The 22,911-nt window shown below is 45.3% G+C and overlaps 1 protein-coding gene across 1 annotated transcript; it reads left to right on the top strand.

The window, feature by feature from the left end:
- The first annotated feature begins 4,853 nt into the window (after positions 1 to 4,853).
- Positions 4,854 to 22,453, top strand: ASB9 (ankyrin repeat and SOCS box containing 9). The gene is given in 8 exon segments (XM_029999065.2): positions 4,854 to 5,422; positions 11,751 to 11,830; positions 12,978 to 13,085; positions 13,935 to 14,085; positions 14,644 to 14,778; positions 16,150 to 16,341; positions 20,844 to 20,890; positions 20,893 to 22,453. Coding segments are annotated over 8 exon segments (1,146 nt in total). The 5' UTR covers positions 4,854 to 5,328; the 3' UTR covers positions 21,232 to 22,453.
- Positions 22,454 to 22,911: the final 458 nt, after the last annotated feature.

The following is a 22,911-nucleotide window of genomic DNA, read 5'->3' as shown; positions in this document are numbered from 1 at the left end:
CAAGTCCACAGGCCTTATGACTTACTCCGTGTATGATGCCCATGTCGTGCTCCACCAACTTCACAAACATTATTCCAACTTCTTTTTTTTTTTTTTTTTTTCCTAAGGTGGTAAGGAACATGCTTTATGCTTTGTATTTGGAGAAGGGAGATGTATGAACTTACTGAATCCTGGAGAAAGTTAGTTTAGAGCTAGGATGTTAACAATCCTTGTTCGCTGCACTTTTCTTGCACTAGGTGCTGACTAAACACGTATTTTACTCCAGTCACAGTGAACAAATGGTTATAGGTAGTGACAATGGCCCTGTGTTTCTTTGAAGGCTGGTGTAGCAATCCCCATGAGGGTGATAGAGTTTATTAGCATTGGAAACAAGGTGTATTTTTTTCACATTTTATGCATTAACAAAAAAAAAAAAGTATACCGACTAGTTATGGCAACTGGAAGAGTATTAAAGAAGAATTAAATGAAGAATATTAATATTAAAGTAGCATAACACTGGCTGAGGACAGGGCACATGATGGGGGTATAGAACAGGCAGTGTCTAAAAGGTTCAGCATTTTACTGTATTTTCAAATATTAAATCAGGGTATATCTATCCCCAAATATTTTTAAAAGAATATGCCCACTTTTCAGATGGACCTTCATGAATTGCTACCTGCTTAAAGATCGTCCTCAAACTCTGTGTAAACACTACTGTTCCCTTTTCATGTTGTCTCCATCACAATGTAAACCGAAATATTTTTAAGGACACTGGCCCAGAGGCACACATCCTTTGTTTATTATTTGTATCTCATTATCCTGCAGAGAGATGCTTGCTTTTAACAGTTTCAGAAGGTGGGATCCTACTGCCTGTAGCCTGAGATGTGTATAAAGGTATTTTGGCTTTGGCCCAGGAGCTTTGTGCCTTTCATCACTGAGTACCTGTCGAAGACCACTCGTCCCCAGATATGCCAGAATGCCTCCTAATTAATGAATGAGATAATTTTGATTTGCTACTTGTGCTTTCAGGGTCACTACAGATTTACAGCAAGGCATATATATGAAACAAGGCATCTCGAGTAACTGCAGTGACTGAGGAACAGATTTTTTGGGGTCGGGGTTTTCCAAGACTCCAGTGAAAACTTTCCTGTAAAATGATGCCAACAAGTAATGCCAGCTTGTTTCCACAAGCAGGTTCCCAAAGGCTGTCAGCATAGAGAGGGCAAGAAATTTCACCCGGAGCCTGACACTGCTTTTTTGCTAGAAGTGCTTTCCAGTTCTGCCCCCAAAGCGCTCCCCTCCCACCCACTGCGGGCAGCCACAGGAACCACAGCTGCTCTACTGCGTGTCCGGGGGGACCCCAGCTCATTTGACATTTATTAAAGTCTTTGAGCTGAAATGACTCATTCTGTGGAGAAATTTTCTGCTATTCATCCATTGTAAATGGATAAGAAATACCTAGGCTTTTCATGCTTGCAGCAGCTTGGGAAAAAATATGTTTTTGCCACTGACTGTGAAATCACTTGTTAGGGACTTTGTTCCTTCTTTTTTTTTTTTCTTTCTTTCCTTTTTTTGGATGTGGCTCGGGCACAGCAACTAAAAAGGCTCATCCTTGGCACATTTTAACAGGTAATTCTCTTTGCCAGTATAAATCTCTAGCAAACTTTGTCATCAGAAGAAACGGTAAGCTGAGCAAGGGGGTTGTTCCAGATCTTCAGATGCCTGCCCCAGTGCTGTCATAAGGAGAGGTGATGCAAAAATAACATCTGGGCACAACATGCTCACTTTTTCAAGATAGAGAACTCTTGTTTTGTGGTCTGCTGAGTGCCTAATTTTGGGTAGAATTGTCACTAAGACTATTAACAGCTGAAGAAATTCTGCTTGTGCCAAAAAATGGGATGGCTACATCCCAGGTAAGGGTCACTTTTCTCCAGTTTGCAGACTGTAGGGTTTTGTGACATAAGACATTTCAAGGTTGGAACAAAGATGGGGGAATCATCACAGGAACTGAAGATGCTCTGACTAAGCAAAGACTTCAGGACCAGCCCAAGGGACAGGTGTCTAGTTATTTGGGAGTATACCATGACTCAAAGGAGAAATCATGCCCAAAGAGTGAAATTACAGAGTATCATCCTGTAGTCCTGACCAGAGCCCCAGTTCTGAGGAATGGATGTGGCAACTGGATTCTGCACTTCTTGTGGCTTCACCCTGGTCTCTGCCTCTCTGGTGCTGGCAGAAGACATGTGTGATCAAACCAGAAATGCCTTTTGTGAACCCTGTGTCGATTTACTCCATGAGATACAAATACACGTGGACCAGGACACCAACAGCCCAGGATAAAGTGTGCCTGTGGGCTACCAACCTGCTGTGGGGATCTCAGAGGCCCCCCTTTCAGAAAGGGTGAAGGAAGGCAGGGATGTCTACCCCCATGGGGAGGGCTGCAGGCTCATCGGCCCCATTAGGTCCTCTGTGCAACCTTACCAGCTTCCAGGAAGACCAGTCTACAGCTCATCTCTCGAGGTAGAGGTTTATAGAACGCAACATGACCAAAATATGTGCAACCAATAACAGACTATCCAAACGATGACCCTATCAGTCAGCAGGTCTCTTGCTCAAAGGACCAAATGGCCAAAGTCTCCCTGTCCGTGGGTGACTAGGGACTAAGGGATTTCTGTCTTGTAGACTGCTTCTTATTATGGTTGAATTTAAAGCTCTTAGCTAATGCTTCTTCACTTATAAACCTTATCATTGCATATTTGGATGCATATGCTGATTCCTTTTAGCAGTGGAATTGCTGACATGTTTGTTAATACTGCTAAAGATATGATCACACGTAAGATGTGGCAACCTAACCACTAAACTCACACAATACTAAAGGGGAAAAATTGTTTTTCCATTCCTTATTTTACATGTTAATCATCAAAACCAATATTTATACCGGTTTCTCCATTTACACATTTTTTCCCACAACATTTTTAATGTGGAAATCTCAATGGCTAAGACACAAATGTAATTTCCAGTCAGACCAAAGCGTCAGCTTGCATCCAGCACGTGGGGCCAAACCCGGGAGCCAGGAGGCATTCAGCAGGGAGAGTCCTGGTAGGGGCTGACCCTGTCCTCATCTGTATTTTATCAGCAGTTGTGCATCAACGCATGCCCAGGTTGCCTTCATAGATTCCCTGCTGATAGGGTTTGTGGACGATGTTACACTGCTGTTTTTATCTTTTAACATAACTGATTATTTTTAAAGATATGGACAAAGAAACCCTAAATAAGATTCCAGATCTCTTGCATGTGTTATAGAGAGGAATAAAAATGAAACCAAGTTGGTTAGGCTCAGCAGAGTTAGGATCAGAATTAGCCCAGGATTAGCAACTTTGTATGTCCAAATACACAAATGTAAATTCTTCCCTAGCAGACAAATTGAAAAAAAAACAACTTAATTTTTATTTCCATGGTGTAGACTTTTGCATGGAAGTTCTGCCTACTTGCACTTGTACTGTGGTTTCAGCCCAGCCGGTGACAAAGCACCACGCAGCCGCTCACTCAGTCCTCTCCCCCGGCCCCGGCGGGATGAGGAGAAAATGTAAAGAAACGCTCGTGGGTCGAGACAAGGACTGGGAGGGATCACTCCCCACTCATGGGCACGGGCAAAAGACAGGCTCAACTTGGGGAAGGAACAACATCGATTTAACTTAGTACCAATCAAACCAAACCAAGGACACTGAGCAGTAAAACCCGGCCTGCGAACGCCTTCCCCCCAGCCCTCCCTCCTGCCCGCCTCAGCCCCACTCCCGGTTCTCTCTCCCTCCTCCCCCCGGCGGCGCAGGGGAACAGGGGATGGGGTCAGTCCGTCATACCTGGTCTCTGCCGCTCCTTCCTCCTCAGGGGGAGGAGGACTCCGCACACTCTTCCTCCACGAACTTCTCCAAGGTGAGTCCTTTCTGTGGGCTGCAGTCCTTCAGTCCCAGCCTGCTCCCGCGCGGGCTTTACCACAGAGCCCCGGCCATCTTGGGCGGCCTCCGCTCCCCTCCATGGCTGGGGGGGACAGCCTGCCGCCTCACCGCGGGCTGCGGGGGCATCCCCTCCTGCCTTCCTCCCTGACCTCGGTACCCGCAGAGGGGTTCCTCTCCCATCCCAATCCCCCACTCCCTGCAGGTTTCCCCTCTTAAATCTGCTCTCCCACAGGTGTTTCCACTGTCCCTGACGGGCTCGGCCTGGGCCAGCGGCGGGTCCCGCTCGGAGCCGGGGGAGCTTCCAGCAGCTTCTCACAGGAGCCGGCCCTGCGGACCCTACCCTGCTGCCAAAAAACCCCACCACACAAACCCAAAACAACTTGGTACACAAATGGGCAAATATTCAGGGACAGAAAAAGGATTTCGCGCTTGTATATTACACTAATTTGGGAAGGACAGAAGTGCAAATGGAGATGATCCATGAGAACAGAATTTTTGCAAACACACCCAGAGAAATGAGGTGGAGGTCCTCTTGAAAAAAATGTTGCCATTTGTTCACTGGTAGGTTCCTGATGTTTGTTTTAGACCGAGAAATTGCTTAAAAATAAAAGGGCGCTGCTCAGATATGAAACTCCTGGTGTGACCGTGACTCAGTGAAATCGATTGAACCGGGGGGGGAGGAAAGGAGCCCGTGCAGGGCTGCGATTTCCATGCCATGCAGACAACACAGGGCCTCCGGTGGGAAGCGCAGCTCCCCAGACATGTGTTTTCAATATCCGTAGGGTATGCCGCGATCGCTGCTGTGCAGCAGGCGTTCAGCCCTCCGTTTCTTGCATACGGTCGGGGCTTGGCAGATAAGAGGGGTGGTTTTGCACAGTCTACAGCATCCAGAGAGGCACGCGGCGAAGTTGCCTGCAAACAACTTGCTTGGGAGCGGTGCAGACCCGCGTGCGCGCTCGTATCTCTGCAGGTTTTCTTTGCAAATCCCCTGCAGGCAGAGTTTGCTCAACTAGTTGAACTGGCTCTTTCTGTCTTGTTTTTTTGGCAAACGAAGAATTTCCTTCCTGATAAAAACGGACGGCGGGCGCCCCGATTGGGTGCCGTGTTGGAGAGGATGTGACATCAGGCACATCTCTCGCTTCGCCGGATCGCTGGCTGCCTACCAGGGCAGTCAGGGAGCCGTTTCGTTAAATCCCAACCCAAGTACTCGAGTTTCTGCACAAAGTGCTGTCGGCACCACATCCCAGTCTGCTGCAAGGTCTGTTTGACTCGTGCGTGCAGAGTCTGCTTAATAGATCACTCCCACTGCTGGGGGCTCGCCGGGACGATGGAATTTGAACTCTGGAGACCAACCGCGAAGTGAAAAAACAGAAATTGGACAGACGGGGCTGAGATGGATGATGAGGGAACAAATCAAAGCGCCAGCAAATTGCAAGGAGCTGGAGGCCAGGCATCTGCAACATCTCTATCAAACCCGCTGATGAGGGGTAAGTAGCGCTCCTGCCTCGCCACAAGCCTTCACCTCTGCCGGCGGTGGCAAAGGGCAGGGTCAGGCTACGGTGGCGTGCTGCTCCCGATGTCCTGCTTCCAGGGCAGGTCCACAGTCGGTCCCACAAAACGTCCCCATGCCCTTGCACTTCAGAAGGGATTTTAATAAGCTATTCCTATTTGATACTGAATTTTTGGTTGGTTTTTTGATGTATCACAGGAAAGAGTGTCTGATTCTGTACTGCAGTTTGTACAAGCAGAAACAAATGCAGCACTTGAACCACAGCATGCTGAAAAAGAAGTTGCAATGTGGCGTGTTTGACTTAGATTAGTGCCAGCTGGAAGCTCAGCACTGGCTCAGTTCCTCTTTTTTTTCTTTCTTTTCATTTCCTTCTTCCTTCCTTTCCTCCTGTCCTTTCTCCTTTCTTCTTCTTCTTTTCATTTTTCTTTTCTCTTTTTCTTCCTTGTTTTCTTTTTCTTCTTCTTTTTCCTTTTCCCATTTTCCTTTATCCTTTTCCTTTTCTTTTTTCTTTCAGATGAGCAGACCTAAGTGTTGTTGCCCAGGCTGAGCCACCAGCCCTAGCAGGTTCTTCTGCAATGGCCAGGGCATTGTGGTCAGTTGTGACAAATGCCGTTGTGGTCACCGGTGAACAGTTATTCAGACAAATGGCCTCAGTCTGATCATTGCTCTGTTGTCTGCCCCAGAACCGTTGAAAATATGACACGGTGACAAAAGACAAGTAATTTAACTTCACATAACACTTTAGCTGGGTGTGTTCCCTGCAGCTCTGTTTTCTGAGAAGCTACTCCTTCAGCTTATGGCGCGTGCAGAAGGAATGAGGTAAATTAAGATAATGCGACTTTACATTGTCCTCACTCCTTTCCTGGGCTGCTCAGGATGCTTCCGTTCATACCAAATAGAAAATTAAGACCCTAAAACCACAACGCAAAGATGATGAATATATCTGCTGTGTTGTCTGCCTCTCCTCATGCATGTCACGTATGTACATCCTAAGGCTGGGGTGGGAGGGACAGGATGGTGATGTTATTAACAGTATGAATTGAACCAGGTCCACACTGGAGATGAGCTCCAGCAAAATGGAGGCTGGAAGGAGGGAGCCCACATGCTGCACTGCCGCACAGAGATAATTTGGTCCTTTAAAAATTAGAGTTCAGTCCATTCCTCTTGTGTCTGCTTACTGCTTAGCAGAGTCAATAATCTCTGCTGGCAACTTAGAGCAGGAAAGTATGTGGCTCAGGCTACATGTACCACGAACTTTAGGGGAAAGCCTTAGAATATGAAAAATACCATTTGTAATACTGTTATATATAATGCCGTAGGCATATGTGTGTGCAAATATGTATGCAAGAGCACACCTCCACTGAAAGGATTTCAAAGCCCCTTGCAAGCTGCACCGTGGAAATAAACCAGCCTGGGGACAGGCACGGAGTATGCAACACCCGCCACATGGTCGGAGGCTGAAAAAAGATACTTTCAGCATCACCACAAAAATGAGTGCTCTTCTAGAAAGGTCCCATGAATGCTCTGTTGTCCACAGGGAGCAGTCAGGGTTTGCATGTTTGTGTGGTTATTGCTATAAGGCTCCCTCTGTATACGCCACCCTGCCAGCGCTCACATGCCCAAGTGATGGCAGTGCAATCAAATATGACCAGAGGTTTAATGTAACGTCTGGGCTGGCTGGGATTTTCCGCAGTGAAAGGGGAGCTAGATGCCACTGAAAGCCAGTAGTTTTTGGATGTCTAGATGTTGAAGCTGTTGAGGCCTGACTCGGCTTGCCTGTGGGCTAAGGTGTGGGTAAATTTCAAATTTGGATAAACAGTCTCGTTCCTCTGTGAAAGAGCAGTTGTACATATTTTTGGCCATCAGAAATCCTTGTTCCTGTGGTGGTACATACAGTGAACGCAGCTGTGCCACCCACATACACCAGCCTTGCTCCTTACTGGGCAGCTCTGGTGGGCAAAGTGTTTTGAGGACTTTTTTAAAAGTCACTATTTCAGGATTTTAAAAGTCCATGGCCAGTTAGCACTGGCATTTGCTTAGGCTTCAATGAAAAGCCTGTGTATGGTATAAATGCTGATCATTTATATTACTGCCGGCGTGCCTCCTGTGCTGTGCAGAAGGGGGGAGTGAGGCCCCAACATCCACTTCAGCCTCCCTCCTCCTCCAGGTGAGAAACACGAGTTCCAGCCTGGAGCAGGCAGAAAATAGAGACTTTGTGGTTTGCAAAGGGTGACACCCAGGGTGCAGGAAGCAGGGAGATTTGCCTTCCCCTGGAGGGAGGTTGCCTCCCCAGCATTGCTTCAGGGTGGAGGTGTTTGCTGCAGACGGAGCTAGGATAGGAGAGATGGCAGATTGGGGCCATGCTGTTCACGGCAGCAGATTTGGAAGTAAGCCGTGGCAATTAGTTGTCAGACAGGCCTTTAAGCACCCTCTGCCCGATGTGTCCAAGGCTGGTGTGAAGCTACCATAGGCCTCCACTTCCATTTAGGATGAAAGTCTTGGTTCCTCTCAGTACAGAATTCCCAGCTGGATTATGACGTGTTGGCACATACCTCTTTTTATTTTCCACTGACATCTATTTTTGACACTTATGTGGTCAATCTTTTAATTCATTGTTAAGACTTGGCAAAATTGCAAGCTAATGGCTAGTCTATAGATGACTATGGTCTGGTCTGGCTCTTTTTAGGCTCTCAGTAGAAACCTGCCTTTTCTCAAGCAAGCACTGAATGGATAATTTCTGCACATGGATGTGATGGTATGACCATGCACCTCCCTCTTTGTCACCAGAATGCTGACATGATGATATAACAACTTGGTAGTTTGCACAAAACCCTGCTTGTATTTGTCCAATAAAAGATCAAGCTGCAGCTCAGAAAACTTGTTCCTCAATCTAAATTTTTAGAATTACTATAAACATGCTTCCCTTGCAACTCATGCAGATTGGGCAATGGCATTAGTTTCTAAAGGGGAAAATCAAAAGCTTTTTACGGATCCAGGAAACACAACAAATGGTAACACAGGCAGGATCAGCAAGAACAACAGCACTGGTCAGATAAGCATCATTTGACACACATCACTTAAAGCAAAGCTATTTTAGTCAATTAGTAATACTGTGCTTTAATAATTGTAGCATAGTTTAGCTGTCCTTATGAGACCAGAACCACAGCTTCTGGAAATGGCTGTTCATTTGCTAAAGCCAAAGGATATTTGTGAACTTACTGGAACTATGTGTTTGTTGTGGGACATGGCTCATGGAACATAGAGGGAGGCAGGCAGAGCTCAAATGTTGCTAATAACAAAGAATACAATATTCTTTACAAACTAATTGACGTACATTACCTACATTTCCTGAGTTCATTCCTCTGTTCATTTCATGTACTTGGTACATCCCATAAAGCTGTATTGGGGTTCTAATTTTGGCCTTCTAATTTTGAGGCTTCTCCCAAATATGAATTACATCTGAGTTGATGAATCTTTTTGTGCCTGTGATGTTTGAGTTGCTTCTCAGTTTCTCATTTTTTTCCCTTTGGCTTTCATAGTGAAAGTAATACAAGACTGGAAAAGATCACTTGACTCAAGGAGTCTCATCTTGTTAGCCATTTCTATACTGCTAAATAAAAGAGATCGGGACCATTTCTGTCTTTGAGACCAAATCGTGCAGACTGACTTGCCTTCACATCTTCACCTGCTTAAAGCTGAATGCTGAATTATCCTTCTGGCTTTCTTTACTTGGCAGTGCAGATTTACCTACCTGGTCTGCACAGTCTCTGACAGTGCCTCATAGTCACAGGCAGCAGTGGAATAGATGGCAGGTTTCAAAGTGTCCACCAAACACCGAGTCTGTAGGCCACGGTCAATAGATCACCAAACACCTTCCCAGTTCCCTGCCAACAAACTTACGATCTGAAGGAAAAGACCCAAACCCACAGCTATAACAAATACATGCCAAGAGCAGGAGAAGGTGCCAAGCTTTCTCCCCAGGAGAGCTCAGGAAAGAGATGGTGCCCCGTGCTCGGAGGAGGCACAGCCCCGGGGCTGATGGTCCCTCCAGCCTCATCTCCAAGGCATCTCTCCTTCAGAATTCAAAGCTGATTGCCAGTCATTTTAACTGAACCTTTGAGCAGGATATACTGACCAGGTAACAGAACCTCCAGCCACCAGATCTGTGTCCTGTCTCTAGTCATGGTCAGTCTCCAGTGGACACAAAATAAACCTCCTTTCTTGTCCGAGGGGTGCCCAGTGATAGCTTAGATCAAGTAAATATAAACCAATGAACGATCTAGTGTTTTATACAAGCCCTCCCCCTTTCCCTTCCCCTAACTAGGTAGCAGTCATAACCAGAGACAGGGAAATGAGGAGAAATGGTGAAAATCATGAATCAGCTGCTCGGCCAATCATCCCTGATGACAGCCCTGTTCCTAAGGGCCTTGTTCCACAAGCTCACCCCCCATTTCAGGCTTCAAACCCACCCTGAGGTTATTTCCAGGATGTCAATGGGATTGTCCTGTGAGCCAGGAGCATGCTGGAGCATTATTAGGGAAGGATTCTCACAAGAGAAGGTGAAGTCTTGATTATTCTGCTAGATTTTTTTAACTGCTTCATTCAAATAAGAACTATCACGGGGACCAGTTGGGTTCCCTCTTGTGATGTGTGTGTGACTACTACCAATTTGACTCGCTGCTTGTGTCCAAGAAGGGAAACACTAAAATTTACCGTAGTTTAGTCCATCGATGGGCCATTTTTCAGAGTTGATAAGATGCAATATGTACATATTTGCAAAAGCGTGCTATGCAGATAAGCATTGTGATGGGCGTCAAGTGGCTCAAAAATTGTGTACTGTAGTAGCAGAAATATCCTTTTACCTATACGAACAACTCTAGACAAATGTATTGCACAGTTATAAAAGAGTCTTGAGAGAATAACTATAAATCTATAGCAGACCTTTTGCAGGCACAGTCTCCCCCCTACCTAATATAGGTACGAAGGCAAAGATCTTCTGTGTGTGATAACACATTTCAGATACCACCATCTTCAGGTCACGATTTACTTAGTGCAGAATTTTTCAATCACAAAGCCATTGTAAGTCTCGCTATACTAGATCTTGTTTAAATTTGATGTCCTTTACTGAGCACACTCGAAGGTGAGAGCGCGATAGCCCAAGAGGCTGGGCGACAGCTGACACAGTCGGTGATCACCCCACTCCAGCACACCATGGCATAGCCAGAAGGGGCAGGACATTGGCCAGGAGGGGTTCAGCTCTCCCATGCACGTTCATACCTGAGACAAGATCTGTGGATCTTGTATAAGCACTTGTATAAGCACATCAGCTAATCTGTAAAAATTATTTTAAAGAATTATGGTGGTTTATTAGGTGTTGTTGCTGAAGGCGGACTTCTTACTGTTAAGCATCCTGTTCCACACATGTGATATAGTATAGTCCTGAAAACCTCAGCAACTCATCCAAGTTGGTCATTGGGGTTTTCTCTGTAGTTAGTGGAAGGATAGTGAGATATCTCCAGAGCAGCAAAATGTATTTCCAAAAGAAGCTGGGTGAAACGCCCTCTGGAAATGCATCTCTTCCTTCCCAGAGGCAACCTGGGCCATTGACGTAGACCAGACACTGGGTTTTGAGGCAATGAGTGCTGAAGGAGGTAGTCTCCCAGAGGGATTATTGTTGTCAGCTGGCTCTAAGCCATAAAACCTGTAATATTGCAAATGGTATATAAGTGCTGTACCTCACTTTGTGGTTTCAACAACTCAGAGAATACAGCTATTACTTAAAATGCACCGCTGCACAGGCTAACACCAAACACTGAAAACTGAAAGGCAAAATCAACAGGTAACACAATTTATCTCCTTGTACTTTGGTACCTTCTCTTGTTAGGTATTGTTGACTCTAGCCCAGCTCTGAGCAGGGGCAAATGACTGAGCAGCCATACCCTCTTCAAAACACAGTCCTTTTGAGCTAATTGGTAAAGTCTGATGAGCTTCCAAGGCACTGAAAGTAATTTAAGTGAGGGACAAGCTCCATCACAGCAAGGTGATGTTCTGCAAATCCCTCTCGTGTCTTCTGAAGGGGAGCACAGCTGCTCAGCGCCAACACGGTATGAGTTAAAAACACACCCAGAGAGAAGCCATCCTCTTGTCTCATTCTCTCCTGGCAGCTGCTACAAGGAAAGCTTGGCAGCTCAAGTAATAAAGTAGAAGAAGAGAGGTTTGCTGGGGTCATGCAGTTGAAGTAAAGTACGCTGATGAAACAGTCCACTGAGTTGTTAGCCTTTTTTCCTGTCTTTCTCTTTATACAGACTTTGTTTCAGACTGGTCTCCTTTACACGATGCCTCTATCCACGGGCGTCTGCTTACTCTGAAGAAACTCATCAAACAGGTACCCCTCCGCTGGGTTGATATGATCTCTGCTGGGTTTTTTCAGTGGTTAAATGCAGTCTGTGCTTTACTGTGAAACCTTCAGGGTGAGAAAGTCATGTTGACTAGAATGCGGTGAAATCTGTGTGTAACAGATGGGTTTTTTCCTATAAGTGGTTCCTTGCCTAGCGCAAGCTCTGTGCGCTAAGCTGGTGATGTGCCAAAATATCCTGGGTCATACTTTAATTCTGGTGCAGGTAACGAGACCCCGGTTGCTGGGGTCTCCGGGCGGCTGGGGGATTCCTTCTGTAGCTCCTGCGCCTGCAAGCAGCGTTTGGTGCCGTGGGTGGGGGGCAGCTCAGGACCCAGGCAAGGCTCCGGCCGAGGCTTCAGTTCAGCCACCCACACATCTGCGGGTAGCTGGGGCCCCTGTTCCTGCTGCAGAAGGGCAGGGCGAGCTATGGAGAGCCGATTTCTGAACCTCACTGCTCTGTTTCTTCAAAATTCTTGGATTTAGCCTGTGGAGGAGTTGATGGAGCGGGAAGAGGTATTGGAGACTCTTCCAGCTTAACCTTCTGGAGCACCAAGATTGCTAGAAACAAAAGATCGTGTAGAATCAAACCAGTGGTTTCTAATGCAGGGGCTGGCTTTCCTTCAGTGTGCCTAGCTGCAAAGAGCAGAAAACACCTCAGAAGCGTTTCAGGATTCGATTCAGTCAACCAACCACAGACTCAGCAGGCAGGAGGTCAGAAGGCTTGAGCAGTGATGTAAAAAGGCAGCAGTCATGTCCCTGCCAAGAACTCTAGCAGCAATTTGTCTTTTTTTTTTTTTTTTATTTCAGATTTTGCTATTCATGGTGTAGTAGAAATAAAATCATGCTGAGTTCCTAAAGGGATGTCTGTATTGTCCCATTGGACAGTCCACTGCCTACAGCTTTCTGCGTCGACTAGCAGTGTGTAGAAGGCGTGACCTCTGGTGTGCTGTGCCAGTATCCACTCCAGCCAAAGCATCACAGCCTCTTTCTCTGCTTACCTATTGAGATGAGTAACTCCAGGCAGTGGAGGAAGGTCTGATTACATAAATATTTGAAGCTAGAAAGGGTGGGGCTTTTTTGTTTGTATAGGGGTTTTGGTAGTTGGTTGTAATGATATTTTCCATTATTTCATCAGGGGAGCGATGTTAATCTTGTTACAGCAGACCAGGTGTCTCCTCTTCATGAAGCCTGCCTAGGGGGTCATGCTGCTTGTGCCAGTGTCCTATTAAAACATGGTGCTCAGGTGAGTACGATGGACATTTTATGCCAGCATACCACTGATATACACTCTCTACTTAGCTCTGCATAGAGTACATATGTTATAAAATGCACTTAATAAAGCAATCCAAAAAGCACAGATCTAAAAAACTGTTATTATTCTTTAGATGAAGGTGCAGTGTTCTCATCATTTACTGAAAGAATAAGGGGAAGTTCCTCTTACAAAGGGTTTATAATCCTGCAACAGTTAACGGCGTGTTTTATTTTCTGCACGCACTAATCTCATTGGTGTCAATATGCAGAGTCTTAAATAGAGGTGTAGGACTACTAGGATCAACTGATGATAAAATGGGAAGAGAATGGAAACAACATGCAAGTAAAATGGTGAAATGGGTGTGTCTCATGGCCTCCACTTTTCAAGCTAATGTCGAAATTAGAGTGAATAAGAAAATTAACTCATTATACAGATGTTACCTTTCAGTTTAAAATTTAAAAAAAAGGCGAAGGCTGCACACTTTCAGCTAAAAATGGACTGTTTCAGGAGAGGGCTATGAGCAGGTGTGTTTCAGCTGAGATAACTGAGAAATGGGCACACATTTAACTTGGTAACTAACTCCCGAGAGACCCTGGAGCGACACTGGTTAAACATTCTTTTGCAGGAGGAGAGACTTGGGGGCAATTTTTAAAAAGATTTTTTTAATGATCTTTTTAATGAAAAGTTGTAATCTTCAGAAGCAGTAGGCAGTTTTTGCAAGGAATTAAATAAAAAGTATTGAGGACCCTGTTTTCTGTTGAGAAACTGGATAATTTTCATCAATTTTGAAATACTGAGAAGGCAAAAAAAAAAAGCCTGATTCTGTTATTTTTCCCCCAGGTGAATGGAGCTACTGTCGACTGGCACACTCCGTTGTTCAGTGCTTGTGTCAGTGGCAGTGTGGCTTGCTTGAATTTATTGCTGCAGCACGGAGCCAGCCTACACCCGCCCTGTGACTTGGCATCCCCCATCCATGAAGCTGCTAAGAGAGGTAACCCCACAGGCATCAGCACTCCTTTCCATGTTACTAGCAGCGTGTTGAAGTGGAAGAGAGAGTTAAAGAAGATCATTTTCTTGATTTGGGTCATGTGAAATACCTTCCTGGTCGGTGTCATCACAAGTGGTGCAGTTCCTCCCACCCCTGGTGCTCACCAAGGGCAGCTCAGCTCGGCTCTCAGGACCTCTGAGTTCATGTGGCAACATCTGGAAGGAGATGCGTTGTCCAAGTCAGCCCCCTACCATGTGGACATCTGGGGGAGTCATCTGGCTATCTTCAAAAGCAGTGGAGAGAAACACAACGTGATTTGACTAGTCTTTGGTAGACATCTGAAATGAGTCAGATAAAATGCGAGGGCTTTTGCCTGTTTTGCTAACCGTGGCTTTGCAGCTCCCGTTTTCCAGGTTGGAAACACTGGAGTGGATGAAAGTATTACACTACCATCTCTTGACAAATCATTGAATCTTTGCCAAATTACACTCATGCAATAGAGAATTTGCTGAAAAAAATGCCTCATCTCTGTGAGTTGACTCTTCCTTTATCCCTTTTAAGGTCATGTGCAATGTGTCGAATTCCTCGCATCCCGTGGGGTAAATATAGATCACAACATCAAGCATCTGGGTACTCCGCTTTATGTAGCTTGTGAGAACCAGCAAGTGAACTGTGCCAAGAAGCTTCTTGAGTCAGGTAAAAAGAAAACTAAAGGATGGTGTGCTTTTGTTTCCTGCAACATCTATCTTTGGATTCTCTTTGCATCAAAAATTTAGAGGAGCTCCTGCTCTGGGACCTGGAGATGTTTCACTCTTAATGGCAGCCCTGGGTTAAAAGGGGTAGCAGGGTAACCAGGGTCATCTTGACCCAGGAACTTGGCTTTACAACTCCCATCAAAATGATGGGTGATCCTGGATTTCACATGGCTGGTGGTGCCTGGAACAAACACCATCCTTTCCAGTGTCTCTGTGTGTGATGCTGCAGTTATCTGAAGTGGGCAGGAAAAATTTTCCTTTTCTTCTTTTCCTCCCTCTTTACCCAAAACAATTGATTCAATTATTTTTATGTAGTATTTCTGCAAACATGTTTTAATTCCCGCTGAGTTCATAAAAAGTTTGAAACATTTCCAACACAGAAAAACATTCAGCACTACATACATTGCATCAAACAAACCTAGCTATAAGTCTGAGCGCTTGGATAATTATACAAGGCCATTTCTTGTTATCTACAGTAGTGCAACTCTTCTAACCCAAGGGGCCATATAACCTAAAGTAGCCACGTAGCTAGTACAAAAACAATGGACCAACAAAGCTGCTTTGGAAAAAAACAAGCAAACATCATGTAGATCATCTTTTAGGTGGGTGATCATCTTTTAGCACAGTGATCTTTTTTTGGAAGAAGTCAAACACAAATTAATCTAAATATTAAATGTTTGGCTATTACTTTCTGTTTTCTGCTATTTTGTTTTTTGCTGCCTTCTATATATGAGGATGTGTACTATAAAAACATTATAAATGGTTTTGAATTAGTTCTGCAGCTCACCTTTCTTAGGGTGTTTTAGGAGCCATTAGCCTAGGATAGCAGATGGGGGAACACTCATCAGGGGTGCTTGCTTATATCCTCCTCTACCAAGGGCCTCTAGAACTTTTCCATCCTCACATTTTTTTCCCCAACAAATACTTTGGCATTTGGAAATCCCACCAGCTTAAGCCTCTGGTACAGAGCAGGTTGAAACCCTGCATGTATTTTAAGGGAATGGGGCACTGGGATGGGGAGCAAAGGTGGGCCGTAGGTGGAACTACCTCTTTGTCCTGCTTGAAGGTATCCATGGGTTGGATGAAGGACTTCCTCATGCACGATTACTTTGGGATCATTTTCTCAGTCACAGCCCCACTCCTCCTCAACCAGTGCATGTGCAAATTGTCATACCAAGCCCCAGGGTAAGGAAATCCACCTCTGGGTGGATGCTACAGCATCTATGGATTATTCAAAGAAATAGCAGCTAGTGCAGGAGATGGAAATAGGCTACTGTGTAGTCATTATTCTTTGTCTTCTCTTGGTGTTCAGGAGCAAATGTGAACAGCGGCAAGGGCCTGGACTCCCCTCTGCACGCAGCCGCCAGGAATCGCAGTGCAGAGCTGGTGACACTGCTGATTGACTTTGGAGCGGACATTTGGGTGAAGAACGATGAAAGCAAGAGGCCGATGGAACTGGTGCCACCTGGCAGTCCTGTGGGCCGACTGTTCCTGCAGAAAGAAGGTACCACTTAGCACTTGTTTTATTCGTTCACTCAGGATTTGTTAGGGAAAAAACACCCAAACTACTGTAAAAGGCTATGCTATTCCATGCTACTAGCACTATAGAACTGAGAATAACTAAGCTTACCTCCACTCTCCAGCATAGGGACACTATGTTTTCTAGTGTCAGAATATAGTGGCACGCTAACGGTGATAACGGTAACAACAATAACCCATCTTTTGACCTCCAAGTTGTGAATCTACTGCATCAGGGAGCAATCAGATGGAGCTTGCAATACAATGCAAAATAGAGTTTAGGGTGAAAAAAACAGCAAAATGCTCCTTAGAAATTAGTGGTAGCTTTTTCTGATTACCTAAAGCACTGAAGTCAGTGGGAGTCTCTCAGTTCCTTTGTGTCTGAGATGGGAGTAGACCAAGGAGCGTTATCTATCTGGAGCGTGCTGACAAATGCAGGCAGCAAATCACCTCTGACAGGAGTTGAGGCTAGGTAATGAGCGCTAGGACTGGGGTCTTTGGTTATACAGTATGCTGATGGTCAGGTGCGTGCCAGATACTGGTCTCAGCATAAATGCAAAATTGCAACCAGAAAATTTTTAATGCATGTGATACTAAAAAAAAAGTATATATTGAAAGAATGATCTTCTAGTTCTCTGCCCTTTACTTTTATTGTTGGGCCAAGCTCTTATGTAGGTGCAAAAGTATCTTTAAAGTGAAAGACTCTATATTAGGCTTTTTGTGGGGATTAAGGAAAATTGCACAGGAATGATATAATGAATATATATTTGTACATACATTTATACACTAGGCTTTTTTTAAATGCCGACGTTATGTGCTGAATAATCCAGCAGTATCAAACTGTAAGCTTAACCTTTAGGAAGTGCTTATGTTGTACCTCTAAATGAAATAGTTCCAGGTCATTATACTTTATTGATTATGGATAAATTAATGAATTATGGAGAGAAATTTTACTTACCATTCTCAAGGAAAATTAGAATAAGGTATCTAGTGTCTACTCATTGGAGCACTTATGTTCTTCTTTAGATGTTCTTATTCAGTCAGTAAACTATACACATTACTAAATAATCTGGATTTTCATTATTTTGCACAAGTTGCTGATGGTGTGGTCCACGACTCTATTATGCCAGTTACATGTTGATGTGATTGTTGTCATGACAAGATTTACACCAAGGTAAAACTGGAATAACAAAGTGATGAATCAGGCCCTGCTTGAAATAGTAACATGAAAATAATAGCATGAAAACAACTGTGCTGCGCATGTTATGCATGAGCAACTGATACTTGGTTTCCCAGCCTAATCTACGGTGCACAGAGCGGTGATCTTTCTGAGCTCCAATTCCTGCTGTGTTAGACTCCTGACTCCCGTGGCACCACGTGTGTCCTGTTTATTTGAGATATAGAAAAATATTTCAGGCACACCCTGTGGAGCTGACCCGAGAGCCGACAGCTCGGGCAGTAAGGAACTTTGCTACGTGAAATTCAGCAATCGAAATCAGAAAGGATAGATGCCTGAAGGGCCTTTTGCTGCTGAATACTGTTTTTCTGATGTTCTCCAACATGCCCTTCTCTGAGTAGGGTCATGCCTGATGGACAGCTGACGTCTAACTTCTTTGGCTGACTAAACGGTTGCACCCCGGGAGAGTGGTGCAGACGTGACCCCTCTGGTTCCACCCCGAGGTTTGGAAATGTGCTGCGGGGATCAAGAGTCCCCCCCAGCCCCGTGTCCCCTCAGCACTGGCAGAGCTGAGCTGCTGCTCTCCTGCCCTGCTCCCACGCACGGCTCTTCTCCCCCCAAGCCGCAGATGCCGGGGGGCAGCAGCCCCTCGCCCCAGGACTTCGCCGTGCTGCCGGACTACTCACACCCTGCTTGAGTTGCAGGGAGGGTCCTACCCGTGGGCAGGAGAATGAGCTAATGATCCAAAAATGCACTGTGTTTTTGAAGAGCATGCTTGCACTTGCTAAATATTTTTCAGTGTAGTGGCAACGCTTGCCTTTGGTAAGTCTTTAGGTTTGGGTTCTGGGGTTTTTTTTTTGAATGGAAGCTTCTATAATGAGATGTTTACAGGCAGGGCATTTATCTGTGGGATCAGGATGGCCAAACCCACGTGCAATAGCCCATTTAACATCGGCTTGCCTTGTTCTGTTCCCAAGCACAGGGTGACTAACTCATCTGCTGACGCCCAGCAGAAGGCTGCAGCCCCCTGCACAGCCCTTCCAACAGTGCGGCGGCGTTCAGCCTTGCAGAGCTCCTGGAAATGTGGTCTCCTGCGTGAGGGAAGTCTCAAAAGCTTTAAAAGCTGCCACCTCACCGCATTTTTTGGTGCAGCCCACCACCACTGACATTGCAGCTCTCTGGTGACCGCTATCTCACTCGCCCAGCAGGCAGGCGCCGCAGGTGGCACCTAAACTGTCCCCTCCCAGCTCACTTACCTCCCCCTTGCTTTCCACGCTGGCTCTTCTTATCTCCTCCCCACTCCTAGCATCCAGCCCCCGTTGTCCGTGCTTGCTGACCCCCCCTCCCCTTCTTGTCTGCCCCCCAAAACCCCCCGCGACCCTCCGTGCTTCTCGCCCCTCCGTGTGGCACATCGGGGCGCAGATGACGCGCCGGGGGGGCTGAATGTCGACAGGTGCCGCAGTTAAACCGTCACACGGGATCTGCCTCTTCCTGGAAAGGATAAGGGACCCAAATAAGCGTATTATGCCTTTATACTTAGATTTTTAAAAAAGCGCCACAGATCCTTCAGCAGGGCTTGTACTTATCAGCATGGGACAATATCAGACAACACAAACTGCTTCACGCTCGTGTGAAGAGAAGCTATTTAAGAGAAGCTTAAAAGGGAAAGACTGATGCTGCTAATGCTAATTGCAGCCATGTAATGACAGAGAGCGATTAGGCTTGAATTGAACCGCAGGCGGGCTGATGTCCTTTGGTGGGTGCAGGTCTGGCTTTTCACTGCTGAGCGTTCTGAGGGCCACGCACCCCCGGTGGCAGGAGGTGGGGGGAGCGGTGATGCACAACTGCTGTTTCAGCTTTACGGTTTTGGGGTGATAAAACCACGTGTGTAACCTCTTCCCTGGCTCTTTCTCCAGGGCCGCTGTCCTTGATGCAGTTGTGCCGCCTGTGCATCAGGCGGTGCTTTGGACACAAGCAGCATCAAAAAATAGCCGGACTCCTCCTCCCGGACGAGCTGAAACATTTCCTTCTCCACGTTTAAGCCTCTCATGCTCAAAATGGTGCCTTTAATAACACAGCAAGGTTCGTTGAGGAAAGACTCTTTTCTCGTCAGTAGTGTTGCCAATGCCTGCAATGTTAATTTATGATAGCTGTTGGTCTCTGGTAAAGCCCTGGGTCCAAGAAACACAGGACTGACCGACTCGCTCAGTCCTCGCTGCCACCACCCCCAGCAAATAGGTCATTTGGAAAGGAACAATTCTGCATGGTTGCATGGTAAAGCTTGGACATATGACTCGAGAGCCCCCTAGAAAGTGTAGAAAATGAGCATAGCATTTTAAAATAGATCTCTTGATTCTCTGACACAGTTTTAGAGGGCTCATGGTTGACAGCCCCTTACAAAGAAAAAAAAATGCATATCCCAGCCCAGCACTAACAGCACTTCACGTGTATATTAGGGGTACTAAGCACAGCTACACTTTCTCTGTAAGCAGCACTCATGTGCCTGTCATCTGTGCGGGCTGTACCCACACCAATGTACGGATAAGGAAAGGGAACCCAACTGAACCTACTTGTAAAGCAAGCGAGGCCCTCTGGCAGATGTTACTTATTTTCTAAGTATATCACACTGCGGATAGATGAGCACCAACCAACAATCATCTGCTTTTAGGCCAGCATCTGAAACACGCGTTTCTGCTGTGGCAGCAAGTAGGTCACTGCTGATGGCAGCTCCCTACGGTGCAATCATAGTGGGGGGAAAGTTTTTAATCATCCATTAAAATCACTTATTCCTGATGCTTTGAGACATAAGGGAGCCACACTTCAGAACTACACATTTTCTCCTTGTAACATATTATTTTTCAAGGACACAGACTAACAGGCTATCAGTTGCAGGCATTGAGTGCTTCCCCTTTCTACCCTGAAAATCAGGTGATATTTCCTAAGCATTTCTCAGCATGCATCAGAAAAAAATCCCCCTTCCCCACCCAAGAAAAGAGATCGTCTTAAGAGTGAGATAATTTTTTTTCTTGGAGAGGTGCTACCTCATTCATAGCATTTTCCATGGGAGTGGTAACAATAACACCTCTAATCTGTGGTCATAAAACAAACAATGAAAATACTGAAATTAAAGTCCATTCCAAAGTAAAGAGATAATGGATAATTTCTGCCCCCTGCTCGGTTGCTGAGCTGCTGGCTCACTGTATGTGTCTCTCAGACAAACATGACATGTGGTTCTTATTCCACCGAGGTCATAAGAACAAATATTTCCTCCAGCTAAACTTTAACACTGGGTGTTTTTCTTCCCCTCCCAGAAACACATCCTGCTGCCACAAACCAAAGTGCAGTTAAAACCACCCTGTGCTGTCCCGGGCGCTCCCGTGGGAATATCGGCTGCCTGATACATGCGGGAGCGAGGATGCTGAAGCTCCGGCTCTTCTGCTTGCCACCCTGTCTCCTCTCCGGCTCTGGACCGTGATGGATCTGCATCACCCGGGAGCAGCAGCGCGCCCACCACCTCCCCTGAGGGGCTACCTCCTACCCCCTGCGTTGGAGGGGCAGGCCACGTGCTTCAGCGCTTTTGGAATTTCTTTTCTTTTTCACTTAGCTGTGGACACTCCTGCAAGAGTGGGCTTGGTGTGCGAAAACCGTGACAACATCGTTAACGCCAGCAATGAGATAGACGGAGTCCTCATCTCGTAAGTGGAGAGATGGGCAGCCTTCAAATACACAAACTTATTTTGGCGTTTACTAGTGTGCTGGTGTGTGCGGTGCAAGTCTTCCTTTCACATAGGGGAAGTTAAAGAGGATAGGTCAAATGCTACCTGGATGCTCATGTTTGGTGTAAATTACAATTTAAATCCTCAGCCGGACAACGTGACTGCTTGCTATAGGTATCCAGTATGATGGTTTGATTTTCTTGTGCTGACCGAACACAGCAAGAGCAGTTCTCTTGGTTTTGTGGGATACTAAATTGTACTCCAATGGGACAAAGTGACAAACACAATTAGGTCTGGAACTCCCCTTGTGATAGAGGCACCTAAAAATCTTCACTTATCTGACCCGATTCATCACACATAATTTGAGCCACGTAAAAATTCACTGGCTGGTTTAAGATGGCCTTCTATATTCTTTCCCTCCTGCTGGGGAAGAAAAATAGACACCGGTCTTCATAGGCTGAATAAAAGCAGGCATCTTGGATGGGAAAGGAGGATCCTTCTAAAATCAGTATCTTGGTTAAGCTGAATTTGCATTGAACAGGCAAGGAACAGACAACAATCCTAGTGCTTAACTTTTGAAGATTAAAGTGTGAAGAATCCCTGGTTGGGTGACACATCTGAAAGCTGAAGATCCAGCTTATTATATTTCAGAAGATGAAGAACCATTTTTTTACATACTAGTTTTATCATTTACCCTTAAGCATCTTATTTTGTAACTTTAGCCCATGGGTTTATAGGAGTAATGCTAATACCAGGAGAAAATTGCTCTTAGAAGGTGGTGAGAGTGTTGCTTCTAGATTGCTTTTCTTCTGGAAATTTCATAGTGTGACTCTGTTTACTTGAATACCTCTGATCAAGTGTAATTAGGATGATTTCTGTATGCTCAGCTTGTACCATCTCAGTATGTTTGATTATTTATTTTAATATAAATTGTGATCAACACTGGCAAATTACAGCTTTATTCATCAACATTTATCCAGTTATAAACTGTAAAAGTTGTACAAGATGCAAACTGAAGAAGCTCATATAGGTGAGGTTTGGATCTGTTTCTGTATTTGAAACCATTCCAAATGTAATGCAGGACTTGAAAGATTGTCAGCAATATATTTTACCAGATTCTTTGCTGTTATTTTGTTAGCAGTTTAATGGTAGTCAAGCCACAATTGCATAGGATATTTGCTCAAAAATAAATGGTTTATAAATGGGTTTTTTTGATTGTCATTAATTTTTTAATTGATAGCACTAATTTTGTGGATTTTCTGATACTGTGGAATTTTGGACTGAACTCTATTTGTTTGCAATCCTGCCTACAGATGGGTAGTGTACAGAATAATTCCTTCAAATAGACCTATAGTAAAGATAAGACTAAAATGCAAATACTGTGCAAATCTTGCCTTTTGCTGGTGTTTTAAGGTAGAGTTGGACTCTTGCAATTCTTTTTCTACTCACTTGAGAGTTAGTGAAAAGGAGCCAGAGATTTCACAAAGTAGGAAAAGATGTAAATTAAGATGGTCACCGTCTTTAGGTTTTGGTTTTTTTGGTTTTTTTTTACCAATTTGCATCAGTTTGTTTCTCCTGTCTCCTCAGCAAGAGGCACATGTAATGATCTGGGTGCCCTTGTCTGTGCCTACGCAACAAGAACCCTTTACTGGAAGTGAGCATG

This window comes from Aquila chrysaetos, chromosome 23 (genome assembly GCF_900496995.4).
Source record: "Aquila chrysaetos chrysaetos chromosome 23, bAquChr1.4, whole genome shotgun sequence".
Classification (NCBI taxonomy): Eukaryota; Metazoa; Chordata; class Aves; order Accipitriformes; family Accipitridae; genus Aquila; species Aquila chrysaetos.
This window is presented reverse-complemented; position numbering and strand designations above follow the sequence as displayed.